General features: G+C 50.9%; 2 protein-coding genes and 1 pseudogene across 2 annotated transcripts; 1 reads left to right on the forward strand and 2 right to left on the reverse strand.

Moving 5' to 3' along the window:
* Positions 1-399: 399 nt before the first annotated feature.
* Positions 400-5,597, forward strand: DNAJA2 (DnaJ heat shock protein family (Hsp40) member A2). The gene is made up of 8 exons (XM_073659637.1): positions 400-557; positions 879-1,099; positions 1,702-1,782; positions 1,892-2,025; positions 2,261-2,457; positions 2,617-2,761; positions 2,857-2,984; positions 4,929-5,597. The coding sequence occupies exons 1-8, from the start codon at positions 423-425 to the stop codon at positions 5,118-5,120; spliced, it is 1,233 nt and encodes a 410-aa protein (XP_073515738.1). The 5' UTR covers positions 400-422; the 3' UTR covers positions 5,121-5,597.
* Positions 5,598-8,889: 3,292 nt separating this feature from the next.
* Positions 8,890-12,300, reverse strand: LOC141175925 (borealin-2-like). The gene is made up of 10 exons (XM_073659921.1): positions 12,003-12,300; positions 11,564-11,692; positions 11,215-11,258; positions 11,071-11,131; positions 10,929-11,002; positions 10,660-10,727; positions 9,594-9,677; positions 9,399-9,516; positions 9,087-9,173; positions 8,890-8,949 (listed from the first exon to the last, which is right to left on the reverse strand). Exons 1-10 carry the CDS (start codon positions 12,139-12,141, stop codon positions 8,890-8,892), a joined length of 864 nt encoding a protein of 287 aa, XP_073516022.1. The 5' UTR covers positions 12,142-12,300.
* Positions 12,301-21,425: 9,125 nt separating this feature from the next.
* Positions 21,426-26,878, reverse strand: part of LOC141175921 (alanine aminotransferase 2-like) — a 104,829-nt pseudogene continuing 99,376 nt past the window's right edge.

Below are 26,878 nucleotides of genomic sequence, written 5' to 3' on the forward strand. Positions count from 1 at the left end.
TTAATCCACTTCCTACAAAATAAGATCAGCGCAATAATAGGATATAATTGGCAGTTTGCAGCGCTTTGTACACCGAGCGACTGGTAATTAAGGACGTCCCGTGGTGACCTGTGAGGAGGCGGCACGTGGTGACACTCGTCATCTGTGTAATTATAAGCGTTTGATGTGGGAACATTGTGGAGATATTTGTGTTCATCGTCAGGTATCCAGCACGTCAGTCACATAGCAAATACTCGGGAGGTCACAGCTAAGCCAGGAGCTGTATGCAGTGGGGAACCCCAGGGGTGTACCCCACTATACAGGGAGCTATATAGATGTCAGCTACATAATCAGCTCAGGCACTGTACACCTCCTGTATTATACTCCAGAGCTGCACTCACTATTCTGCTGGTGCAGTCAGTACATAGGAGTCCGCTCTGGTTATGTGTATCTGCAGATCACTATGGCTTTGCATATATTGTGTAATAATCCGTGTATCTCATCTTCCTCGGATACAGGCGTACCGCAAGCTGGCCAAGGAATATCACCCAGACAAGAACCCGAATGCCGGAGACAAGGTAACTGCATCAGTCCTTGAGGTTTCCTTAATGCAGCGAGTGACTGTCTGCAGCACAGAGGACCCCCTGGTGATTGTCTGCAGCTCCGGTTGTAGTTATGTATTTACTTGCTGTCAGTGACTGTAAAATTCTTGCAGAATTACAGTACAGATAGATCGCCCGGTCTGTGAAGCCCCTGCTGCAGATTTTGCCCTGACTGCTCCTTCTGGACATCTCGTGATCATTACCTGGGGGTGGCAATGACTTTTGTGCTCCTGGTTTTGGAGGAGGGGGTGCGGGAGGGGGCAGATTTTGGCTTCACGCTGCCACTTTGATTTACAGTTCAAGGAGATCAGCTTCGCCTATGAAGTCTTATCCAATCCAGAGAAGCGAGAGCTGTACGACCGATATGGGGAGCAAGGCCTGCGTGAAGGAAGCGGAGGCGGCGGCATGGATGACATCTTCTCGCACATTTTCGGAGGTGGTCTCTTCGGCTTCATGGGTGGACAGAATCGAAGTCGCAACGGAAGACGGAGAGGAGAGGACATGATGCACCCTCTAAAGTGAGTGTCACTGCCTGTGCTGGAGGGAAACTGTGATACGCCGGACCCCCGTCCTCTCATATAACCTCACTGTGATACGCCGGACCCCCGTCCTCTTATATAACCTCACTGTGATACGCCTGTCCTCTTATATAACCTCACTGTGTTACGCTGGATCCCCCCCGTCTTCTTGTATAACCTCACTGTGTTACGCCGGACCCCCCGTCCTCTTATATAACCTCACTGTGATAACCAGGAGCCCCTGTCCTCTTATATAACAGCCCTGTTCTAACCAGGAGCCCCCCGTCCTCTTATATAACCGCCCTGTTCTAACCAGGAGCCCCCCGTCCTCTTATATAACCGCCCTGTTCTAACCAGGAGCCCCCCGTCCTCTTATATAACCGCCCTGTTCTAACCAGGAGCCCCCCGTCCTCTTATATAACCGCCCTGTGATAACCAGAAGCCCCCCGTCCTCTTATATAACCTCCCTGTGATAACCAGGAGCCCCCCGTCCTCTTATATAACCGCCCTGTGATAACCAGGAGCCCCCCGTCCTCTTATATAACCGCCCTGTGATAACCAGGACCCCTGCATTCTTTTATGATCGCTCTTCTCCTTTCTAGGGTATCATTAGAAGATTTATACAATGGAAAGACCACCAAACTTCAGCTCAGCAAGAACGTGCTGTGCAGCTCCTGTAATGGGTGAGTCCCCCCTTCCTCTCCAGGTTTTCGCTGTACTGAATAACCTGCTGTGATCTCTGAGGGTCTGTTTCAGTTTTTACAACGTCACGGAGTCATTTCTTTTCTGCAGACAAGGCGGGAAAACTGGAGCGGTGCAGAAATGTTCAGCCTGCAGAGGCCGAGGCGTGCGTATAATGATCAGACAGCTGGCTCCGGGCATGGTACAGCAGATGCAGTCCGTCTGCTCTGACTGTAACGGGGAAGGTAAGTGAGAGGTTAATGTAGAGGGTCAGATCTGGTCCCAGAAAAAGTGGTCACAACCTCTGCCACATGTCAAAAAGTTTTTAAAGTCCGTGCCCTTTATTACATGTATCGCTCTGGCACTTAGGGGGTCTCTCGGGGAGGGTCACTCTTACTTTGCACTGGATTTGTGCTTTTCATTTTATGCATCATATTTTTATCTTTTTTTTTTTTTTTTTTATATTTTTATTTTTTTTAGGGGAAGTAATTAATGAAAAAGACCGCTGTAAAAAATGCGAAGGCAAAAAAGTTATCAAAGAAGTGAAAATTCTGGAAGTTCACGTGGATAAAGGCATGAAACACGGTCAGAGAATCACATTCACCGGAGAGGCCGACCAGGCCCCTGGCGTGGAGCCCGGCGACATCGTCCTGGTCCTGCAAGAGAAAGAACACGAGGTAAGAGACGTGTCACATGGGCCAGTCCTGAAACACTCTGCACTGCTTTAGTTGTCAGCCTTTAATTATTCATTTTCATCGTGACGCCAACCTCGTCCGTGCGGCCACATCAGCGCTCTCTGTCACCACAGATAAATTAATCACTGCTGTCGTCTGCAGTCTTTTCAGAGAGACGGCAACGACCTGCACATGACGCACAAGATCGGCCTCGTCGAGGCTTTGTGCGGATTCCAGTTCACGTTCAAGCACCTCGATGCACGTCAGATCGTCGTCAAGTATCCCCCGGGAAAAGTCATTGAGCCAGGTAATGATCGCGGGGGTCAGACCTTGCAATGCTGAGTGCAAGCATAATTAGCTTAATTAATGGTAACTCCTTGTGGTGTGTTTTTGTTTTTCCAGGGTCGGTTCGTGTCGTTCGGGGTGAGGGCATGCCACAGTACCGTAATCCTTTTGAAAAGGGCGACCTCTTCATCAAGTTTGAAGTCCAATTTCCAGAAAACAATTGGATTAACCCAGAAAAACTCACGGTGAGTCCCAAAGGACTGTTAGTTCCAGACCCTGTGGTTGTAAAAGTCTAACTATCGGGTTATAGCTTATTCCTTACTCATGCGATCATCTGGTCTAAAGGGGTATTCCTACATCGGCACTGATCGCTGGGGGTCGGACCATCAGCGAGCCTGAGAATATGGCTCCTAAATCCGGAAGCCAAGTTCCCTTTAAATGGAGCAGAGGTGTGCATGCTCGATCTATGGGGCTGCTGGAGGGAACAGAGGTCGGAGGTGTGCATGCTTGATCTATGGGGCTGCCTGAGGAAGCAGAGGTCGGAGGTGTGCAACCTCGATCTATGGGACTGCTGGAGGGAGCAGAGGTCTGAGGTATGCATGCTCAATCTGTGGGACTGCCGGAGGAAGCAGAGCAGAACAGAAGTCGAAGGTGTGCATGCTCGATCTATGGGACTGCTGGAGGGAGCAGAGGTCGGAGGTGTGCATGCTTGATCTATGGGGCTGCCTGAGGAAGCAGAGGTCGGAGGTGTGCATGCTCGATCTATGGGACTGCTGGAGGGAGCAGAGGTCGGAGGTGTGCATGCTCGATCTATGGGACTGCTGGAGGGAGCAGAGGTCGGAGGTGTGCATGCTTGATCTATGGGGCTGCTGTAGGGAGCAGAGGTTGGAGGTGTGCAAGCTTGATCTATGGGGCTGCCTGAGGAAGCAGAGGTCGGAGGTGTGCATGCTCGATCTATGGGACTGCTGGAGGGAGCAGAGGTCGGAGGTGTGCATGCTTGATCTATGGGGCTGCTGTAGGGAGCAGAGGTCGGAGGTGTGCATGCTTGATCTATGGGGCTGCCTGAGGAAGCAGAGGTCAGAGGTGTGCATGCTCGATCTATGGGACTGCTGGAGGGAGCAGAGGTCGGAGGTGTGCATGCTTGATCTATGGGGCTGCTGTAGGGAGCAGAGGTCAGAGGTGTGCATGCTTGATCTATGGGGCTGCCTGAGGAAGCAGAGGTCGGAGGTGTGCATGCTCGATCTATGGGACTGCTGGAGGGAGCAGAGGTCGGAGGTGTGCATGCTTGATCTATGGGGCTGCTGTAGGGAGCAGAGGTTGGAGGTGTGCATGCTTGATCTATGGGGCTGCCTTGAGGAAGCAGAGGTCGGAGGTGTGCATGCTCGATCTATGGGACTGCTGGAGGGAGCAGAGGTCTGAGGTATGCATGCTCGATCTGTGGGACTGCCGGAGGAAGCAGAGCAGAACAGAAGTCGAAGGTGTGCATGCTCGATCTATGGGACTGCTGGAGGGAGCAGAGGTCGGAGGTGTGCATGCTTGATCTATGGGGCTGCCTGAGGAAGCAGAGGTCGGAGGTGTGCATGCTCGATCTATGGGACTGCTGGAGGGAGCAGAGGTCGGAGGTGTGCATGCTTGATCTATGGGGCTGCTGTAGGGAGCAGAGGTCAGAGGTGTGCATGCTTGATCTATGGGGCTGCCTTGAGGAAGCAGAGGTCGGAGGTGTGCATGCTCGATCTATGGGACTGCTGGAGGGAACAGAGGTCGGAGGTGTGCATGCTTGATCTATGGGGCTGCCTGAGGAAGCAGAGGTCGGAGGTGTGCATGCTCGATCTATGGGGCTGCCTGAGGAAGCAGAGGTCGGAGGTGTGCATGCTCGATCTATGGGACTGCTGGAGGGAGCAGAGGTCTGAGGTATGCATGCTCGATCTGTGGGACTGCCGGAGGAAGCAGAGCAGAACAGAAGTCGAAGGTGTGCATGCTCGATCTATGGGACTGCTGGAGGAAGCAGGGCAGAGGTCACACGCATGCACTCACTCCTTTTTGAGAAGGGTTGCAGGGGTTACCAGTAGTCATTATTTTGAGAATAGTCCTTTTAAGGAAGGGATTATACAGAGTGAGCCCCACAGTGTGGATGCAGTGGTGACCATGACTCCATACACGAAGGTCATAGAAATATCTTTTTCTTACAGGAACTTGAAGATCTGCTTCCAGCCAGACCAGAGACTACCAACGTGACCGGAGAGACAGAGGAGGTAGACCTTCAAGAATTCGACAGTACCCGCGGCTCAGCAGGGGGACAGAGGCGCGAGGCGTACAACGACAGCTCGGATGACGAGAGCAGCAGCCACCACGGCCCCGGTGTCCAGTGTGCACACCAGTAACCATTTCTATGCAGAATTGCACAACAAACAAGGATTTTGTTTCAGATAATTATAATTATTTTTTTTTTTTGCCTGTTTTATTTTTGTTATATTTTTTTGTTTGTTTCTGTGACCCAGAGAATTGCCCCAATGGTTCTGATACGACCGACATCTCAGACGCTGTACTTGTAACTTTTTTAATTGGTTCGATTTAGTATTTTCAGAGTGTTATAATTTAATCTGTTAAAACTAACCACACGGCTTTACCTGCAGTTCTGACGAGAAAAAAAAAAAAATCCTCCAAACAAAAACAAAGAAAAGGAAGACGAGGCGCAAATCTGCCGCTCTTTGTACCGACTGCTTGATTCTTATCAGTCTGTGTAGATTTTCTCTTACGTTCGGACCTGTACATGTGTATGTTTTTTTGTTCTGGAGCTGTGTATTTGGCTGCACTTATATGACCTGCTACGTATAGAATAAACAATTTTATGGTCTGTATCTCCGCCGCCGATTACTTTCCGACATGGTGACGAATAGTCCGGACTGAGCAAATATGCATCGGAACATTGCTTTTATACTAATATTATCGGGCATTTTTTTTTCTGCAAAATTTATTTTTTATCTTTGCATAATTCACGGTTTTTCATCCTCCCAGTTGAATTTGATTAATATGCAGAAAAATGCATAGTTTTTTTTGAAGTGCTACTCCAGCGCTGAAAACCTAAGATCCTTGCACTTAGTCTTATATTAACCCGGCGGCGTCTTCACCTTCAGTCCTTCTGTGGCACTATCTTGTGACCACAACTTCTGATTTTACTTCTGACTTGCGGACAAAGGGAATAGTTAGTGACGTGATAGGCCAGTCTAAAGAAATGCGTTTTAAGTCCACTCTTAAAACTGTGGGTGGTGGGAATTCATTGCATTTTCTTGGGGAGTGCATTCCTGAGAATTGCTGCAGCATTAGAGAAGTCTGGGAGGTTTGGATTATTGAAGATGTTAGCCTTAAGGTCAGATGGGACGGAGGGCACGGATAGGGTAGTTGACAGACGAGGGAGGAGATTAGGGTGGTGCCGAACTGTGTGGATGAGAGAAGTTTATATTGGATTTTGTATCGGATGGGTAACCAGTGCAATGTCTGGCACAGGGTCGAGGCATCGGTGTAGTGACTGGAAAGGCATATCATTCAGGACAGATTGGAGAGTTTAGTAAAAGGGAGGCCTTATGTACCGATTCATGAAATTATAGCTATATATTTAATTCTGTGGTTGGGATCTAATCCTAGGTGTAGCATATAGAGATGAGATGGTGCTGGCCTGAGCAATTTATTTCTTAATCAGGAGTGAGTGACCTGGAGATGCCTTATCCTAATAAGACATGCGTGATCCCTGCCGATCATGCATGTGTCTTGGTGTGAGAGTTCTCATCGGTACGGCTCACGTCCTATACGGAAGTAAGTGGGTTGGGAATCACTAGGTACCTTCAATGCGTCCTTACATAAACTAACTGGAGTCTTCTCTGCCGACTTCAGGATGACGGCAACTGCACCAAGGAAGACTCGTTCTGGCTACTAAGGGGAGGCACAATAAAAGTTGTGTGACCCCCATTTGCTGTAGACTACTTTGGCTGGCCCCACAGTTTGGATTTGATGGGAATTTCTCCACCTATTTTTTTTTTTACTTCTCATCATTCGTGGCTGGGAGCTTTCCCATCTCAATCTACATCTAGGGGGCAGTATGATTACAATATGAGCCCACAGCAGCACAGAGGCCCTCCAGCAACTTACAGGGGAAACCTTGTGATAGTCAGTCAGGTACTATACATACAGGCAGATTCCCAGAACAAGCATCAGCTCACTTTAGTGCAGGTTCCTATAGGCAAACACCAGACTGACAAGGTAATAGTTACTGATGTTTAAACTTAAAAAAAACACAAGACCCTGTTATATGCAAAATTAAACATTCAATTTCATTGTAAACTGAAAAGCCACATGTCTGCAGGGAAAGGTACATTTATCATGACAAAGCGGTCTACTGATCCTGCATTATATCCCAGAGCTGCGCTCACTATTCTGCTGGTGGAATTAGCTCTAAAGTATATTACAGGATGTAACTCAGGATCAGTAATGTACTGTAGTGTTCAAAATAATAGCAGTCCAATATGACTGAGCAGATAAATCACTGTTTTTGGTATATTATTTTACCACATGTCAGACAATTTACCAGTTGGTGTAGTAGATTGTAAGAAAACCACCAGACTGCAGGTTTGAGTCTGTGTATTAGAATAATTGTGTTCAAAATAAGTGTGGAGGTCAATCATTCTGTGAAGAAACAGGTGGCCCTTATGTAAGGGTGAAGCCAGCACATGTTGTACATGCATTTCTCCTTGAAAGCCTGAGAAATATGGGTTGTTGGCGTCACAGTACATGGTTCTTCTGAACAAAAAGTTGATTGAAGAGGGTAAAACTTAAAGAAGTGTCGACAATGATCGGCTGTTCAGCTAAAATGATCTCCAATGTTTTAAAATGGAAAGCAAAACCAGAGAGACGGGAAAGAAAGCTGAAGACTACCGTTCAAATGGATGGAAGAATAGCCAGAATGGCAAAGGCCCAGCCGATGATCACAGACAGTCTCAAGTCATCTGTGACAGGAGACGCCTGTGTGAAGCTAATCTCTTAGCAAGAAGTCCCACTGTTATAAAAAGACATGTACTAAAGCGGATACAATTTGCCAAAGAGCACATCAACTGGCCTAAAGAAAAATAGAGAAACATTTTGTGGACTGATAAAAGGAAAAAATTGTTTTTGGTTCCAAAGGCCGCATACAGTTCGTCAGATGACCCCCAAACTCTGCATTCAGCCCCAGTACATTCTGAAGACAGTGAAGCATGGTGGAAGCATCATGATATGGGCATGTTTCTCTTATGATGCCAGACCTATTTAACGCATACCAGGGATCATGGACCAGTTTGCAGATATTAAAATACTTGAAGAGGTCATGTTGCCTTGCGCTGAAGAGGATATGACCTTGAAATGGATGTTTCAACAAGACAACAAGCAAAATCTTGGTTCCAATCCAACAAAATTGGTTATGGAATGGTCGGCCCAATCCTCGGACCTTAATTTGATAGGACACTTGTGGGGTGACATCAAAAATGCAGTTTGAGGCAAAACCAACAAATACCAGAAAATTGTGGAATGTAGTCAAAGCATCCTGGGCTGGAATAACAGCTGACAGGTGCCAGAAGTTGGTTGACTCTATGCAACATAGATGTGACGCAGTTCTAACAAACTGTGGGTAACAACTAATTAGGATAGTGATTCACAGGAATGGCAAATCCTCAAAAAAAAAAAAAAAAAAAAAAAAGAACTATTGTGAGTTTGTAAAGACAAATGCAGACGCTGCTATTTTTTTTACAACAGCCCAATGTTCATTTGTTATTTTTCTGTAATTAGATAAAAATGATATACATTTCTCTTCGTATTTTGAATTAGAAAACAGTGTGCAATGTTCCCAGTGCTGGAAATAACTAGTAGAAAGATTGTGCTTAACTTGTGTTTCTGAACACACTGGTGTTATTTTGAACACTACCGTATGCATACAGTGCCTGCACCAGCAGAATAGTGAGTGCAGCTCTGGAGTATAATGCAGCTAACACTTGTTCCTTACCAGCCCTTGCTCACAGATCAACACCGTAAGATTAGTTCATAGCTTTATTAATTAGAAATACAAAGTCATTTGCATAAATAAGACATTTATTAAAATGGCCGGAGAACGCGGCTCCCAGGTCTCCATCACTCTTGGCAGCTCCCAAGATGCTGCGTTGCTTTGGTGCACAGGGTGGTGAGCTGACCCTGCGGAGACAAAGATTGAGTTGATGGTACAAGAAGCCTCCAGCTTTCTCTCTATTCCTCATTGTCGGCATTTCCGCCTGCAGCCAGTGAAGGAATACATGAGCTCTATGTATAGGCCTCCATGTAGAGCCGCTCACCACCAGTGTGTGTATGTGCTGTACAGTGTCTTGTCTCAGCAGCTCCACGTCCAGAGACTCCAGGTCGTCATATGCAGATGATAAAGTCTGCAAGGAAAGAAGAAACCATAGGATGAGGGCAGGCGGACCCCTGGAGACCTCAGAGAGGGGGCTCCCTAAAGTTCATGGATATCAAAAACTTGTGCAAGACTCCAAACTTCATAAGAGGATGAAAAATTGTGACAAAGGACATGGACTAAGCATAGGGCACCTACCAGGATGGCACCATTAGGATTTCTGTAGTTGCAGCAAGATCTGGGTACCCCACATTACCTGCCCATCCACCAATGGTATCTGTACAAGAGGAAGGCCTTCATGTAGCGTCGGGATGGCATTCACTGACAAGCCGGCGCGGCTTCTTGTGACGCGGGTAGAAGGTGCGATCACATTTCTGAAAAAAAAAAAGAAAAAGAATTTACATCGTACATTTGCAGAGAGCAACCACTCAAGGTATAAAGTCCGATGTACTTGGAGGGTCTGGATAACGTTCTGCAGGACGAAGTGGACATCATCTTCTTGGGAGCTTTATTTAATGGAGTTGCAGATATCGACCTAATGAAACAAATTAGAATTTCATGAAACCTAATATTCAGATAAATGCTGCTTTTAGCCACCACTAGGGGGAGCTCCCCACCACTCACTATAAGCTGTATACAGGCAGCTCCCTCTAGTGGTGACTGTTTAGAAGCCATGACCAGGCTCACCTGCAGCAGTTTCAGCTGGATGTCAGAGGACGAAGGTTAAACTGAAATGTATTGTGGTGCAGAGACCTACCAGATCCCTGCACCACAGTACAGACCACCAGCTGACATCAGCATGCAAGGAACTGGGGGCACGTGGCAGTGACATCATGTGCTGTCTGTCGCTCGCTGAAGTCAGCTGACTGTTTCTACCCCAGCAATACAGGAGGATGACGATCTGTGGGGGAGCAGGAGAAGGCAAGGGGAATCCATTTATTTTTTTTATATATTTGTTGGATAAGAGCAGAAGAACAGGGACTTTATTAATGGAAGAAGCCCAGGATGGAAGGACATTATACCAGGAAAGGGCCCAAGGACGGAGAGATTATACCAGGATGGGAAACCATTAATGGAGGGGGCCCAAGGATTGAGACATCACTACTAGAAGGGGTCCAGGGTGGGTGACTTTATTCCAGGAAGGGGCCAAGGATGAGACATTACATCAGGATGGAGGACATTGTTACATGAGGGTATGCACATCTTCACTGTATCTGGAACACAAGGCCAAGGGGGTTGGGGAGGTCAGTCCAAATTTTGCACTGGGGCCCCTTGGACTGTAGTTACACCACTGACTACAGCAGTGTGCATACAGCTTTATTTGCACCTGTCGCCCCCCAGTGGCAGGGGGTAGTAATTAAACCATTGCTATAAATTGAACATGATGGGTCAGCAGCATTTACCCCTCTGCTCCCCAATATCCCACATACATAGGTTTTTGGGAGTGCGATGTAAATTAACGCACGGCCGATGTTGTCCTGATGAAATGTCAACCCGGCGGAGCCCCCAGAAGTTACCTGGGTAAAGAGGCCGTTTTCTTCCCAGAATCATTAGTCAGTGAAACAAGAGATTTACTTTTTACAACCTACAAAGGAGAGAAGAGTTAGATGCAGCGTGAGTCATCACATGGCGGGATGCACGACCTGGTGAAGGCTTCTGCACCATTGCTCCAGAGTCCTGTTCCTCCAGCAATATTTGGATACCACCATCCAGGTACTGGTAGTAGTTGACCTTTGGACAGTACCCTCACCAAGCTTCTCCATTAATGAGGACCATCTGCACTCACCTTCTGCACTGTCCGGTTCTTCTGCTTCGTGGACATCACTTTAGGATCATGTTCTACAGTCGTGGTGACCTTAACTGAGAAGATAGTCTGCCGGTAACCTGACCACTACAGCCACCTCATCCAGCTCCAGACACACACTTACCTTTCTTGCTGTTCTTTCTTACTAGTTTGGCCTCTTGCAGTTCTTCATCCAGTCTGTCAGCCTGCGACCAAGGAAGACGCAAAGAACAGCCCATAAAGGAGCCAACACTAGAGACAGAACTACAAGTATCAGGATGCCCCTCACCATCAGAACGGAAGCAGTGTCAGCCTTGTCCATGTCCATCAGCTCTAAAAACAGATAAGAAGTGGGACTTCTGCTGGTGCCATGCAGTCACTATTATACTCCAGAGCTGCACTCACTATTCTACTTTCCAGAATACAAGCAGAAAGTCATGAGAGGATTTCAGCTCTGAAGCCTGCAGAATTATGAATACAGAAACCCATCCTGGATCAGTAGAAGAGAGCCTGTTATTTTATAGAAAAGCTGGGAGCTAATGTGTACGGCCTCCATCCTCCCTCTCCCCTATTCACAGCCAGTCAGGAGCCTCGCAGAGCTGGGTGACCGCCATGTTGTTGGGCAGTGTCAGACTCACTGTAGTACTCGGCAACCTTCATCTGTCGTACGGACATCGGCATCTTCAGGAGTTCCACCTCCAGGATCTGGTCTGGGAGCATGGAGAGAACCTCCAGCTCCTTCATCACCTCCGCCTTACGCTCCTTCCCTGCATAAGACAGGAAAATAGGAGCATATAGGTGACCGAGGGCCCGGGGCCCCTACTGACGTCTGACCACCCCTGCACAGACTGCTGAGAATAAGGTACAATGTATCCAGGCTACTCTACACTTAGTGGCCAGAACCCCACCCATGGTGGCCACCAGCTGCATGGCTGATACATTGGAGCAGATCAGTGGGGAATAGATCTATAACTACAACTCCCATCGTAGCCTGTGGACAGAGCATGCGGAGAGTTGTGCATTCACATCTGGGTTGAAGCTGGAGGACCCCTTAAAGCCATTTTGGCCACCACTCACCTTGCTGTATGAAGTCCTGCATGAAGAGCCGGATCTTCTCATTCTTCTGTTCCTGCAGAGGATCCACCATCCCCAGCCCAGAATCTCCACTCTCCCGAGGCCGGGACGCCATCTTCTTCCTGGTCCTCTTTGGGGGCATTCTTCCACTCTACAACACCTAAAACCTGAGAGAAGCCTGCAGAAACCCCCCTGAGAGCCGCCCTTTATATAATGAGGAGGTGAGGCTGCAATGCAACACCTGAGGCTGCTAACACAGGGGCGGAGCGCCCGTGCACAACTACAACTCCCAGCATGCCTGGACTTCCTTTATCATGTTAGGATCTCTGTTTGCTGTCAGTGAAGCACAAATTTATGACGCGTTCATGTCCAGGTGTTTTATTCTGTGACCTGCCCTAAAGATGGCGGCACAATCGTGGATTGTGATACCAGGAATAAAATACAGAATTTCTGCTCCGTATTAATCCACACGACATATATCCTCCATACTGACAGCACTCGTCCGCCATACTGGATGAAAAGTCTGCTGATAATGTGGTATTACCCCACTGCACAGCTAGGTGGCAGCAGAGAGACAGGAGCGATCCGGACTGATTTTTGGGGATTTTTTTCAAATTTTTTTCATCAGATTTGATTTTCAGTGTATTATATATGTTATTGAGCAAAAAAGCAGCCTTGCCGTGTCCTATTTATATGACTCAGTCCGTCTTACAATGTTACAGGTCTCCAACCAGTAGCCGTGACTTACGGCTTCACATAAGAAAATCATTTTGGTGAGTCCCAAAAATAATTAAAATCCTCAATTTATTACAAAATAATTTAAAAGATCATACAGGTTGGGAATACATCTCATCGTGTTTCTGGCAAAAAGCCCTTATTCACTGAGATACAGATTCCTTATGATACATGGTATAAAAACAAATGGTGACCAACCGCTGATCAATAAACACATATGTTAACAATCAATCACATTAGAGAATAATTAGCATATTCACAAGGCTAAATCACAAGGAAAACCAGAAGGAGAAAAAAAAAACACAAAAAAACAAACAACCCCCCCCCCAAAAAAAGCCAAAACCCCCCCAAAAAAACCCTGCATTCAAATCCCTAAAATGTAATATAGGTAAAGGGTATCATTCCTATGGTTCATACCGCTGGGGTATTTTGTATCAAGTTTAATGATCCAAAATAATTCTCTTAGGAGGAGTTTTTTCCTCTAACAGGAATATCCACTTTTTCTATCTCAAAGAATGATAAATTGTTTAATTCCCCTTTATGTCTCTCTACAGAATGCTTGCATGCTCCTGAATAGGATGCCTTTTTATTGTTGATGTTGGTAACATGTTCTCCATCCTTTTCTTTAATTTACGTATTGTGCAGCCAATGTATTTTATTTCACATTCTTTGCAAAATATGCAATACACAACATAGTTAGTATTGCAATTGATAAATCTTTTAATATCATTGGCTGCATCAATTCTTTGCGTTTGCAATGTATACTGGCACATGGTACATTTGGAACATGCACATTTAAAAAAAACCTTTACAACTTCGCCAGGTTTTTTTATCACTTTTTTTGTGGCATGTATAGACTTGGGGAAAGAGTAGCACCTATTCATCTCCCTTTTCTCGGCACACATACTAATCCATTTCTCAGGATTTTATTTAAGTCCCGATCTTGGAATAATACAGGGAGATATCTGTTTATAATAGTTGTTGAATCAATATGTTTTTTCTTATACCCCCTTTCCATTAATCTAGATGTTGCTACCTTTGTTCATTGAATAGTGTGATATCAGAGCTATCTCTATAAATCCTATTTAATTCCCCATAGGGGATTGAATTCACAGTACGGGCGGGTGGCCGCTGTCGGCTCTAAGTGCAGCGTTCACACTAATAGGTTTTCTATAGTTGCCATATTTAACCTTTTGTTATTTTACATCCCCCATGAGATACAAATCCAAAAAGCTGATATTATCCTGCGGTTCAGTATAAGTAAATTGTAAATTGACATCATTAGCATTGATATAGGATAAAAAATCTGGGATTTTTTCCACTTCTCCTACCCATATTAGTAAAACATCGTCCAAATATCTAACATATAGTTCAATGTCATTTTTAAAATGATTTTTGTCTGTGAAAATAGCGTTTTCTTCCCACCACGATAAAAAAAGTGCGGCCAAAGATGGGGAGAAACATGAGCCCATTGGGCAACCTTTGATTTGGAAATAATATTCTTCATTGAACATAAAAAAATTATTCTCAAGGAGATATTCAGTGCTCCGGATAATCATTTCCTTCGTTTCGTCCATATATTTTTGTAAATGGTGGAATACAGCAGTTAATGCCAGATTATGTGGAATAGATGAAAACAGATTTACCACATCGCATGACAGAAATTTACATTTTTCAGACCATTTTACATTTTTCATGTAATCAATTACTGATGACGTATCTTTTAAGTAACCCGGTGTTCTGGGAATTAATGGCTGTAGATACAAATCTACCCGTCGACTTAAATTTTCATTCAAAGAAGAAATGCTCGATATAATGGGGCGTAAAGGTGTAGGAATTATCCTCCTCCTTATACAATTCCCCAGGGACATTGAGATCATTATAAAAATGCTTTTTTACTGTCAATAATCTGGCTAGTTTATTTACGTCTAGAATCGTTTGAAATAAATCACAATCCTGATTAGGAACAAAATTACTCCCTTTATTTAAGATATTGATCTCATGTTCAGAAAGAATTGTAGGGGTGAGCACGATAACACCGGACCATGGGTTGTCTACTTTTTGTTGCCCCTCGTATTGAAGCTTGGGGATCTGGATTTCCTCCTCCTCGGTCGCTTCTCCTGTCATTTTTTGAAGCAGGATTACCACAATCTCCTCCTGTTCCATCTTTTGAGGATTCTGAGCTCTCTGCATTGATGTCTGAAAAACCTTCCTCAGATGAAAAAGTTACATTTCTGGATGGAGTTTTGTCATCTATATTATTCTTCAGGATAGATTTTAAGTCAGTTTTATCCCGGAGTTTTTCACATTTTTTCCACCAGATTTGATTTTTATTGTATTCTATATGTTACTGCCAACTCTGCTGCATCAGATTTTACAACGTACGTGACTCCCCGTTCAATATAAGCCTCCCCGGCTGAGTCCGTGCCGCCATCTCCGCCCAGCACCGGCACGGTGGCCGCATTTTCTTCTACGACTGACGGCATTGAATGAATAATGCGTTGCAACCAATCAGAGCTCAGCTTTTATTACCTAAAATGTTCCCATTAAGGCCCAGTATGACCGTGTAAACTTATGCAAAATGCATCCGGGGGGGGGGGGATCAGAAGTCAGGAACTGCCCCCGTTACACTGCATCCATGATGGGGAACGGCAGCACAGGTAGCACTTCTTAAACAATGCCGCAGTCAGGCTCGATTTTGGCCCTGAGAGGGTTAAAGGAAGTAATGCATGGTGTCTTAAAGGGATAATCCCGCTCCGCTCACTTCTGCAGCGGGAGGTGACATCACGCCTAAACATAGCAAACGTCTAGCGGGCATGAAGGTTTATAAGAGAAGGACAGGTGCACGGTACAGGTAACGCACGCCCTTTTAATTTCACATATTGGCTTTTCTTACTGTGATAATCTAGAATATCTGATAATCCAGCAGGGATCAGGGAGCCCAGGTGCCGGACTAAAGGAGGTAATCCGGAACCTCTCACTTCTGCATTTGGTGCCAGGTATCGGCACAGGTGCACAATACTGATGAGGAGGAGACCTGACGCATGCCAGAAAGGGGCCCGGGATGGGGGACGTGTATGCCGGAAAGAGGCCCGGGATGGGGGACGTGTATGCCAGAAAGGGGCCCGGGATGGGGGACGTGTATGCCGGAAAGAGGCCCGGGATGGGGGACGTGTATGCCAGAAAGGGGCCCGGGATGGGGGACGTGTATGCCGGAAAGAGGCCCGGGATGGCGGGAGAGGTATGCAGGAAAGGGGGCAGGGATGGGGGACAAGTATGCCGGAAGGGGCCCACGATGGGGGGACAGGTATGCAGGAAAGGGGCCGGGATGGGGGGAGGTGTATGCCGGAAAGAAGCCCGGGATGAGGGGACACGTATGCCAGAAAGGGGCCCGGGATGGGGGGACACGTATGCTGGAACGGAGACCGGGATGGGGGGACACGTATGCCATAAAGGGGCCCAGGATCGGGGGACACATATGCTGGAAAGGGGCCCAGAATGGGGGGGCACATATGCCAGAAAGGGGCACAGGATGGGGGACACATATACCAGAAAGAAGCCCAGGCTGGGGGACACGTATACCAGAATGGGACACAGGATGGGGGACACGTATACCAGAAAGGGGCCGAGGATGGGGGACACGTATACCAGAAAGGGGCCCAGGATGGGGGACACGTATACCAGAAAGGGGACCGGGATGGGGGGACACGTATGCTGGAACGGAGACCGGGATGGGGGGACACGTATGCCGTAAAGGGGCCCCGGATCGGGGGACACATATGCTGGAAAGGGGCCCAGAATGGGGGGGGCACATATGCCAGAAAGGGGCACAGGATGGGGGACACGTATACCAGAAAAAAGCCCAGGCTGGGGGACACGTATACCAGAAAGGGACACAGGATGGGGGACACGTATACCAGAAAGGGGCCCGGGATGGGGGACACATATACCAGAAAGGGGCCCAGAATGGGGGACACATATACTAGAAAAGGGCACAGGATGGGGGACAGGAATACCAGAAAAGGGCCCAGGATGGGGGGACACGTATACCAGAAAGGAGCCCAGGAAGGGGGACACTTATGCCAGAAAGGGGACCAGGATGGGGGGACACGTACGCCTGAAAGGGGCCCAGAATGGGGGGGACACATATACCAGAAAGGGGCCCAGGATGGGGGGACAATTATGCCATAAAGGGGCCCAGGATGAGGGGACACGTACGTCTGAAAGGGGCCCAGGATGGGGGGGACACATATACCAGAAAGGGGCCCCGGATGGGGGGACACATATGCCGGAGAGGGACTCCGGATGGGGGGACACGTATGCCTGAAAGGGGCCCCGGATGGGGGGACACGTATGCCGGAACGAGGCCTGGGAAGGGGGGACACGTATGCCGGAACTGTGCCCCGGATGGGGGGACACGTATGCCGGAACGGGGCCCGGAATGGGGGGAGACGCATGCTGGAACGGGGCCTGGGATGGAGGGACACGTATGCCGGAAAGGGGCCCGGGATGGGGGACACGTATGCCGGAAAGGGGCCCAGGATGGGGGGACAGGCATACCGGAAAAGGTCCCAGAATGAGGGACATGTATGCCAGAAAGGGATCCAGGATGGGGGACATGTATGCCGGAAAGGGGCCCAGGATGGGGGGGACAGGTATACCAGAAAGGGGCTGAGGATGGGGTACACGTATGCCGGAAAGGCGCACAGTATGGGGGTCACGTATGCCAGAAAGGGGCCCAGGATGGGGGGACACATATGACAGAAAGGGGCACAGTATCGGGGTCACGTATGCCAGAAAGGGTCCTGGGATGGGGGTACACGTATGCCGGAACAGGGCCCGGGATGGGGTACACGTATGCCGGAAAGGGGCACAGTATGGGGGTCACATATGCCAGAAAGTGTCCCAGGATGGGGTACACGTATGGCGGAAAGGGGCAAAGTATGGGGGTCACATATGCCAGAAAGGGTCCCGGGATGGGGGGACACATATGCCGGAACGGGGCCCGGGATGGGGGAACACATATGCCAGAACGGGTCCGGGATCGGAGGACACATATGCCGGAAAGGGGCCCGGGATGGGGGGACACATATGCCGGAAAGGGGCCCGGGATGGGGGGACACGAATGCCGGACAGGGGCCCGGGATGGGGGGACACGTATGCCGGAACGGGGCCCGGGATGGGGGGACACGTATGCCGGAACGGGGCCTGGGATGGGGGGACAGGTATGCCGGAAAGGGGCCGGGGATGGGGGACACGTATGCCGGAAAGGCTCCCAGGATGGGGGGACAGGTATACCGGAAAGGGTCCCAGAATGAGGGACACGTATGCCAGAAAGGGGTCCAGGATGGGGGACACGTATGCCGGAAAGGGGCCCAGGATGGGGGGACAGGTATACCAGAAAGGGGCCCAGGATGGGGTACATATATGCCGGAAAGGGGAACAGTATGGGCGTCACGTATGCCAGAAAGGGGCCCAGGATGGGGGGGACACATATGCCGGAACGGGGCCTGGGATGGGGGGACAGGTATGCCGGAAAGGGGCCGGGGATGGGGGACACGTATGCCGGAAAGGCTCCCAGGATGGGGGGACAGGTATACCGGAAAGGGTCCCAGAATGAGGGACACGTATGCCAGAAAGGGGTCCAGGATGGGGGACACGTATGCCAGAAAGTGGCCCAGGATGGGGTAAATGTATGCCGGAAAGGGGCACAGTATGGGGGTCACGTATGCCAGAAAGAGTCCAGGATGGGGTAACACGAACGCCCAGGATGGGGGGACACATATGCCGGAACGTGTCCGGATGGGGGGACATGTATGCCGGAAAGGGGCCCAGGATGGGGGGGACACATATGCCAGAAAGGGGCCCAGGATAGGGGGACACTTATGCCAGAAAGGGGCCCAGGATGGGGGGACACTTATGCCAGAAAGGGGCCCAGGATGGGGGGACACGTATGCCGGAAAGGGGCCCCGGATGGGGGGACACTTATGCCGGAAAGAGGCCTGGGATGGAGGGACACGTATTCCGGAACGGGGCCCGGGATGGGGGGACACGTATGCCGGAACGGGGCCCGGAATGGGGGGATACGCATGCTGGAACGGGGCCCAGGATGGGGGGACACATATGACGGAAAGGGGCACAGTATGGGGGTCACGTATGCCTGAAAGGGTCCCGGGATGGTGGGACACGTATGCCGGAACGGGGCCCGGGATGGGGTACACATATGCCGGAAAGGGGCACAGTATGGGGGTCACGTATTCCAGAAAGGTTCCCGGGATGGGGGGACACATATGCCGGAACGGGGCCCGGGATGGGGGGACACATATGCCGGAACGGGTCCGGGATCGGAGGACACATATGCCGGAAAGGGGCTCGGGATGGGGGGACACATATGCCGGAAAGGGGCCCCGGATGGGGGGACACGAATGCCGGACAGGGGCCCGGGATGGGGGGACACGTATGCCGGAACGGGGCCCGGGATGGGGGGACACGTATGCCAGAACGGGGCCTGGGATGGGGGGACACATATGCTGGAACAGGGTCCGAAATGGGGGGAGACGCATGCAGGAACAGGGACCGGGGTGGGGGGACAGGTATGCCGGAAAGGGGCCCGGGATGGGGGACACGTATGCCGGAAAGGCTCCCAGGATGGGGGGACAGGTATACCGGAAAGGGTCCCAGAATGAGGGACACGTATGCCAGAAAGGAGTCCAGGATGGGGGACACGTATGCCGGAAAGGGGCCCAGGATGGGGGGACAGGTATACCAGAAAGGGGCCCAGGATGGGGTACATATATGCCGGAAAGGGGCACAGTATGGGCGTCACTTATGCCAGAAAGGGGCCCAGGATGGGGGGGGACACATATGCCGGAAAGGGGCACAGTATGGGGGTCACGTATGCCAGAAAGTGGCCCAGGATGGGGGGACACGTATGCCGGAACGGGGCCCGGGATGGGGGGACACGTATGCCGGAACGGGGCCCCGAATGGGGGGAGACGCATGCTGGAACGGGGCCCAGGATGGGGGGACACATATGACGGAAAGGGGCACAGTATGGGGGTCACGTATGCCTGAAAGGGTCCCGGGATGGTGGGACACGTATGCCGGAATGGGGCCAGGGATGGGGTACATGTATGCCGGAAAGGGGCACAGTATGGGGGTCACATATGCCAGAAAGGGTCCCGGGATGGGGGGACACATATGCCGGAACGGGGCCCGGGATGGGGGGGCACATATGCCGGAACGGGTCCGGGATCGGAGGACACATATGCCAGAAAGGGTCCCGGGATGGTGGGACACGTATGCCAGAACGGGGCCCGGGATGGGGTACACATATGCCGGAAAGGGGCACAGTATGGGGGTCACGTATACCAGAAAGGGTCCCGGGATGGGGGGACACATATGCCGGAACGGGGCCCGGGATGGGGGGACACATATGCCGGAAAGGGGCCCGGGATGGGGGGACACATATGCCGGAAAGGGGCCCGGGATGGGGGGACACGTATGCCAGAAAGGGGCCCGGGATGGGGGGACACGTATGCCGGAACAGGGCCCCGGATGGGGGACACGTATGCCGGAACGGGGACTGGGATGGGGTGACATGTATGCCGGAACGGGGTCCGGAATGGGGGGAGATGCATGCCGGAACGGGGACCGGGGTGGGGGGACAGGTATGCCGGAAAGGGGCCCTGGACGGGGGACACGTATGCCTGAAAGGCTCCCAGGATGGGGGGACAGGTATACCGGAAAGGGTCCCAGAATGATGGACACGTATGCCAGAAAGGGATCCAGGATGGGGGACACGTATGCCGGAAAGGGGCCCAGGATGGGGGGACAGGTATACCAGAAAGGGGCCCAGAATGGGGTACTCGTATGCCGGAAAGGGGCACAGTATGGGGGTCACGTATGCCTGAAAGGGGCCCAGGATGGGGGGACACATATGCCGGAAAGGGGCACAGTATGGGGGTCACGTATGCCAGAAAGGGTCCCGGGATGGGGGACACGTATGCTGGAACGGGGCCCGGGATGGGGTACACGTATGCCGGAAAGGGGCACAGTATGGGGGTCACATATGGCAGAAAGGGTCCCGGGATGGGGGGACACGTATGCCGGAACGGGGCCCGGCATGAGGGGACACATATGCTGAAACGGGTCCGGGATGAGGGACACGTATGCTGGAAAGGGGCCCAGGATGGGGGGACACATATGCCGGAAAGAGGCCCGAGATGGTGGGACATGTATGTCTGGAAAGGGGCCCGGGATGGGGGGACACGTATGCCGGATAGGGGCCCGGGATGGGGGGACACGTATGCTGGAACGGGGCCTGGGATGGGGGGACACGTATGCCGGAACGGGGCCCGGCATGAGGGGACACATATGCCGGAACGGGTCCGGGATGGGGCTACACGTATGCCGGAAAGGGGCCCAGGATGTGGGGACACATATGCCAGAAATAGGCCCGGGATGGGGGGACACGTATGCCAGAAAGGGGCCCAGGACGGGGGGGACGTATATCGGAAAGGGGCCCAGGATGGGGGACATTGCTATATAATGGGAAGGGGACACGTTTGTCTTTATTGGATTCAGAACACTACAAGGGCCCATACATCTGACCAACGGGGAAATCCAGATCCAAATTTTGCACAGAGGCGCACTGGACTCTAGTGACACCACTGTGTGCCGGATCCCCCCTTTAATGAGTTTAGGAGGTTCCCGACTTCACTCCCCCTGTAGCCGTCCGCTGAGAGTTTTCTTTTTTTCTTCCGTTATTATGGCTGAAAGGTTCCAGAATGTTTTGTAAACAATTGTAACAAATCAGAAAAGTATAAAAACAAAGGAACTCGGAGCCGAAACATTGTAACAGTCCGTAAACCAAGTCCTACAGCGAGGGCCGTACCGTCCGCGGCAGATAGAGGGGGGCACTTTTTTTCTTGTGTGACCCCCTCGTCCTTGTGTTGCATCCCTCCCCCCAGAGGAAATCTTCCAAGAAACGAACATGGAAATCCTTCACGCTCTGTAGTAGGTGTCTCAGCTTCTCCATCGGGGGAAGAATAGTCATCCTGCAAAAGAAAGGAGACGCCATTATGGAGGATTGTACTCTATTGTTCTCTGGCGTCAGCCACTTCAGTCCGAGTAGTGTTGTTTAATGGGGTTAGTGCGAGGCTGACGGTTCAGACCGGTGAACACAATCTACAGCTCCCGACTATTGGAGATGCAAGCGATTACGCACTGTTATCAGCCATTTCATTCTGGAGAGGGTCTTCAATGGAGTGAGTGAGTAAAGGCAAGACATACATGCTATTGTTCTCCGCTATCAGCCAGCAGGGGGCAAATGGTGATTGTAGGATAAATTAATTCACTCTTTTACTCTCTGTTATCAGTCATTTGAGTCTAAGTAGCTTTTGTCATTGCAGTGAGAGGTTGATGGGGTAGTACAGGAGAATTCAGGTTATTACTCTCTGATATCAGCCATTTTCGTATGATTGATAGCGCCTATAAAAGCTGCAAAAAAAAAGTAATAGTATAAGTAAAAACCTCACCCAAAGGGATAAGTCCCCTCTGTCCGAACCCGCTGATCCCGGTCTCCTCCAGTAACCGCATGCAGTAAAACATGTCAGCGGCCATCTGCAATTCCTGGGAACAATGAAATGGCGCACTTATTCTTTACAGACCTATAAAACGCAGTCTTGTCTTATATTTAACCCCTGCAGTCTCGTAAAGAATACAGCAGAGGAGTTAACAGCATCTCTTTAAATGAGATGTAACAATTGGTTGGTGATGACATTGTACAGATACATTCATCATGAGAGCAGGAAAACCAGAAATTCGATTTCCTTCTGTGCAGTTCCGAGCTTTAACCACCAGGTGGCGCACGAGTCACTGCAGGCTATGGCTTGTGGCTGCAGCCACTTATCCGTCTGGATGTGGATGATGAGAGCAGTAGTGCGGATCATAAGCAAGGAGCTTTGCTTCACACTGACCTCAGCCTGGTCAGGGATGAGGAGGGATGAAGATCCGGGGGAAGGCGTACAGCGCCCCCTGCAGGGGGTTACACTGAATGCCCGGAACCTGGTTAAACAATTCGTCAGCTTCGCCTTGTGAGCGAGGGTGGAGAGGACGGCCCCCTTCTCCTGTAAGGACATTGCATGGTCAGGGGTCTTCATCTTCTCTATAATCATCAGGTAGTGGGGGCTGCACTACACATACCTGCATGAACTGCTGGTGGGACTCCTCGTCAGGCTGAGGGGGGTTCACCACGACATCCATGGCGGCCTGGCCGGACACCGGGGGGCACAGGCGCACGGACAGCATCTTCACCAGCTGCGCTTTAATGTCCGAGTGCAGGTTCACCACCTCCATGTACCCCCCGCGGTACCCGCACCTGCGAGACACGAGCGCACCTCAGAATATAATGGGTGGTACCAGAGATACCTGGTCCAGGGGGACTCACTGCAGACCACCAATAAGGTCACACAGTCCAGAGTCCGGTCTGGGGTCCCAGAGAGTTAGTTCAGGGGTCTGGTCTGGGGTCCCAGAGAGTTAGTTCAGGGGTCTGGTTTGGGCTCCCAGAGAGTTAGTTTAGGGATCGGGTCTGGGCTCCCAGACAGTTAGTTCAGGGGTCTGGTCTGGGCTCCCAGAGCGTTAGTTCAGGGGTCTGGTCTGGGCTCCCAGAGAGTTTGTTCAGGGGTCTGATCTGGGGACCCAGAGTTTGTTCAGGGGTCTGGTCTGGGGTCCCAGAAAGTTAGTTCAGGGGTCTGGTCTGGGGACCCAGCGAGTTTGTTCAGGGGTCCGGTCTGGGGTCCCAGAGAGTTAGTTCAGGGGTCTGGTCTCCCAGAGAGTTAGTTCAGGGGTCTGGTCTGGGCTGCCAGAGAGTTAGTTCAGGGGTCTGGTCTGGGGTCCCATAGAGTTTGTTTAGGGGTATGGTCTGGGGTCCTAGAGAGTAAGTTCAGGGGTCCTGTCTGGGGTCTGATCAGGGGTCCCAGTGAGTTTGTTTAGTGGTCTGTTCTGGGGTCCCAGGGAGTTAGTTCAGGGGTCCCGTCTAGGGTACCAGCAAGTTGATCCTATCTGGGGTCCGATTCAGTTTATGGGTCTGGTCGGCTGTCCGAGTGGTTTCGGGCTTGTTTCTGCGTCCTTTGCCGGAGCCCCACTTACTCTCCCATGTAGCCCTTGGACGTGGAGTGGAAGGAGGCGAGCTCCACCTGGCTGCTGTACTCTGGTCCCATCTTGTACAGGACTTTATTGAAGGAATGGAACTGACAGTCATCAGAGTAGACATTGTCCTGATAGACCTAGAGGGGCATGGTATCAGGGCGGATGAGCGCTCCCCGGTGGATCTTCTAATAAATACGTGTCCTCACCTCGTCCGACAGAAGAACAGCCCCTCCTCCCAGGCAAAGTGAATGACGTCCTCAATGTAGCAGCGGCTCTGCACCTTTCCTGTACGAGGAGCGGGTTATTACAATATTATGTACACACAGCGAACCCCGAGCCCCCCGCTCCTCACCTGTGAGGTTCCCTGGGTTTATAATGCACAGTACTTTGGGGTTGGAGTGCTCCCTGGCCTGGTAGAGCGCCCTCCGCAGCTCAGTGACGTCCAGAGCCCAGCACTGTCCCTCGTCGAGGTAGTAATTCACCTGCACGGCGTCCAGCTCAGATATGGCCGCCGAGTATAGAGGATACTGGGGGATGGGGATCATAAACCCAGTCCAAGACTTCCCCTCCCCCGACACTAGGATCTTCAGGATACTCTGGAATAGACACAGGGGGCGGTCATATAGTCAGATCACAGCCGAGGAGCAGGGGGCAGCACTGACTGTGGACATATAGTCAGATCACAGCTGAGGAGCAGGGGGCAGCACTGACTGTGGACATATAGTCAGATCACAGCTGAGGAGCAGGGGACAGCACTGACTGTGGACATATAGACAGATCACAGCCGAGGAGCAGGGGACAGCACTGACTGTGGACATATAGACAGATCACAGCTGAGGAGCAGGGGACAGCACTGACTGTGGACATATAGACAGATCACAGCTGAGGAGCAGGGGACAGCACTGACTGTGGACATATAGTCAGATCACAGCCGAGGAGCAGGGGACAGCACTGACTGTGGACATATAGTGAGATCACAGCTGAGGAGCAGGGGGCAGCACTGACTGTGGACATATAGTCAGATCACAGCTGAGGAGCAGGGGGCAGCACTGACTGTGGACATATAGTCAGATCACAGCTGAGGAGCAGGGGACAGCACTGACTGTGGACATATAGACAGATCACAGCTGAGGAGCAGGGGGCAGCACTGACTGCGGACATATAGTCAAATCACAGCTGAGGAGCAGGGGGCAGCACTGACTGTGGACATATAGTCAGATCACAGCTGAGGAGCAGGGGACAGCACTGACTGTGGACATATAGACAGATCACAGCTGAGGAGCAGGGGGCAGCACTGACTGTGGACATATAGTCAGATCACAGCTGAGGAGCAGGGGGCAGCACTGACTGTGGACATATAGTGAGATCACAGCTGAGGAACAGGGGGCAGCACTGACTGTGGACATATAGTGAGATCACAGCCGAGGAGCAGGGGACAGCACTGACTGTGGACATATAGTCAGATCACAGCCGAGGAGCAGGGGACAGCACTGACTGTGGACATATAGTCAGATCACAGCTGAGGAGCAGGGGGCAGCACTGACTGTGGACATATAGTCAGATCACAGCCAAGGAGCAGGGGACAGCACTGACTGTGGACATATAGTCAGATCACAGCCGAGGAGCAGGGGGCAGCACTGACTGTGGACATATAGTGAGATCACAGCCGAGGAGCAGGGGACAGCACTGACTGTGGACATATAGACAGATCACAGCCGAGGAGCAGGGGGCAGCACTGACTGTGGACATATAATCAGATCACAGCTGAGGAGCAGGGGGCAGCACTGACTGCGGACATATAGTCAGATCACAGCCGAGGAGCAGGGGGCAGCACTGACTGTGGACATATAGTCAGATCACAGCTGAGGAGCAGGGGGCAGCACTGACTGTGGACATATAGTCAGATCACAGCTGAGGAGCAGGGGGCAGCACTGACTGCGGACATATAGTCAGATGACAGCTGAGGAGCAGGGGGCAGCACTGACTGCAGACATATAGTCAGATCACAGCTGAGGAGCAGGGGGCAGCACTGACTGTGGACATATAGTCAGATCACAGCTGAGGAGCAGAGGACAGCACTGACTGTGGATATATAGTCAGATCACAGCCGAGGAGCAGGGGGCAGCACTGACTGTGGACATATAGTCAGATCACAGCCGAGGAGCAGGGGGCAGCACTGACTGTGGACATATAGTCAGATCACAGCCGAGGAGGAGGGGGCAGCACTGACTGTGGACATATAGTCAGATCACAGCTGAGGAGCAGGGGGCAGCACTGACTGTGGACATATAGTCAGATCACAGCTGAGGAGCAGAGGACAGCACTGACTGTGGATATATAGTCAGATCACAGCTGAGGAGCAGGGGGCAGCACTGACTGTGGACATATAGTCAGATCACAGCCGAGGAGCAGGGGGCAGCACTGACTGTGGACATATAGTCAGATCACAGCTGAGGAGCAGGGGGCAGCATTGACTGTGGACATATAGTCAGATCACAGCTGAGGAGCAGGGGGCAGCACTGACTGTGGACATATAGTCAGATCACAGCTGAGGAGCAGGGGACAGCACTGACTGTGGACATATAGTCAGATCACAGCTGAGGAGCAGGGGGCAGCACTGACTGTGGACATATAGTCAGATCACAGCTGAGGAGCAGGGGGCAGCACTGACTGTGGACATATAGTCAGATCACAGCTGAGGAGCAGGGGGCAGCACTGACTGTGGACATATAGTCAGATCACAGCTGAGGAGCAGGGGGCAGCACTGACTGTGGTCATATAGTCAGATCACAGCTGAGGAGCAGGGGGCAGCACTGACTGTGGACATATAGTGAGATCACAGCCGAGGAGCAGGGGGCAGCACTGACTGCAGACATATAGTCAGATCACAGCTGAGGAGCAGGGGGCAGCACTGACTGTGGACATATAGTCAGATCACAGCTGAGGAGCAGGGGGCAGCACTGACTGTGGACATATAGTCAGATCACAGCCGA

Source organism: Phyllobates terribilis, unplaced genomic scaffold (assembly GCF_046119375.1).
Source record: "Phyllobates terribilis strain yellow unplaced genomic scaffold, ASM4611937v1 Scaffold_14__1_contigs__length_39327217, whole genome shotgun sequence".
Classification (NCBI taxonomy): Eukaryota; Metazoa; Chordata; class Amphibia; order Anura; family Dendrobatidae; genus Phyllobates; species Phyllobates terribilis.

Bases quoted from the DNA above. Each gene is read 5' to 3' on its own strand.
- DNAJA2 (XM_073659637.1), top strand. From the start codon at position 423: ATGTGTATCTGCAGATCACTATGGCTTTGCATATATTGTGTAATAATC. The intron at 558-878 runs GTAACTGCATCA...TTTGATTTACAG, and splicing joins ACCCGAATGCCGGAGACAAG to TTCAAGGAGATCAGCTTCGC. The intron at 2,985-4,928 runs GTGAGTCCCAAA...TTTTTCTTACAG, and splicing joins TTAACCCAGAAAAACTCACG to GAACTTGAAGATCTGCTTCC.
- LOC141175925 (XM_073659921.1), bottom strand. From the start codon at position 12,141: ATGCCCCCAAAGAGGACCAGGAAGAAGATGGCGTCCCGGCCTCGGGAG. The intron at 11,693-12,002 runs GTGAGTGGTGGC...TGTCTTATGCAG, and splicing joins GCAGGACTTCATACAGCAAG to GGAAGGAGCGTAAGGCGGAG. The intron at 9,517-9,593 runs GTACATCGGACT...TTTTTTTTTCAG, and splicing joins ACGTTATCCAGACCCTCCAA to AAATGTGATCGCACCTTCTA.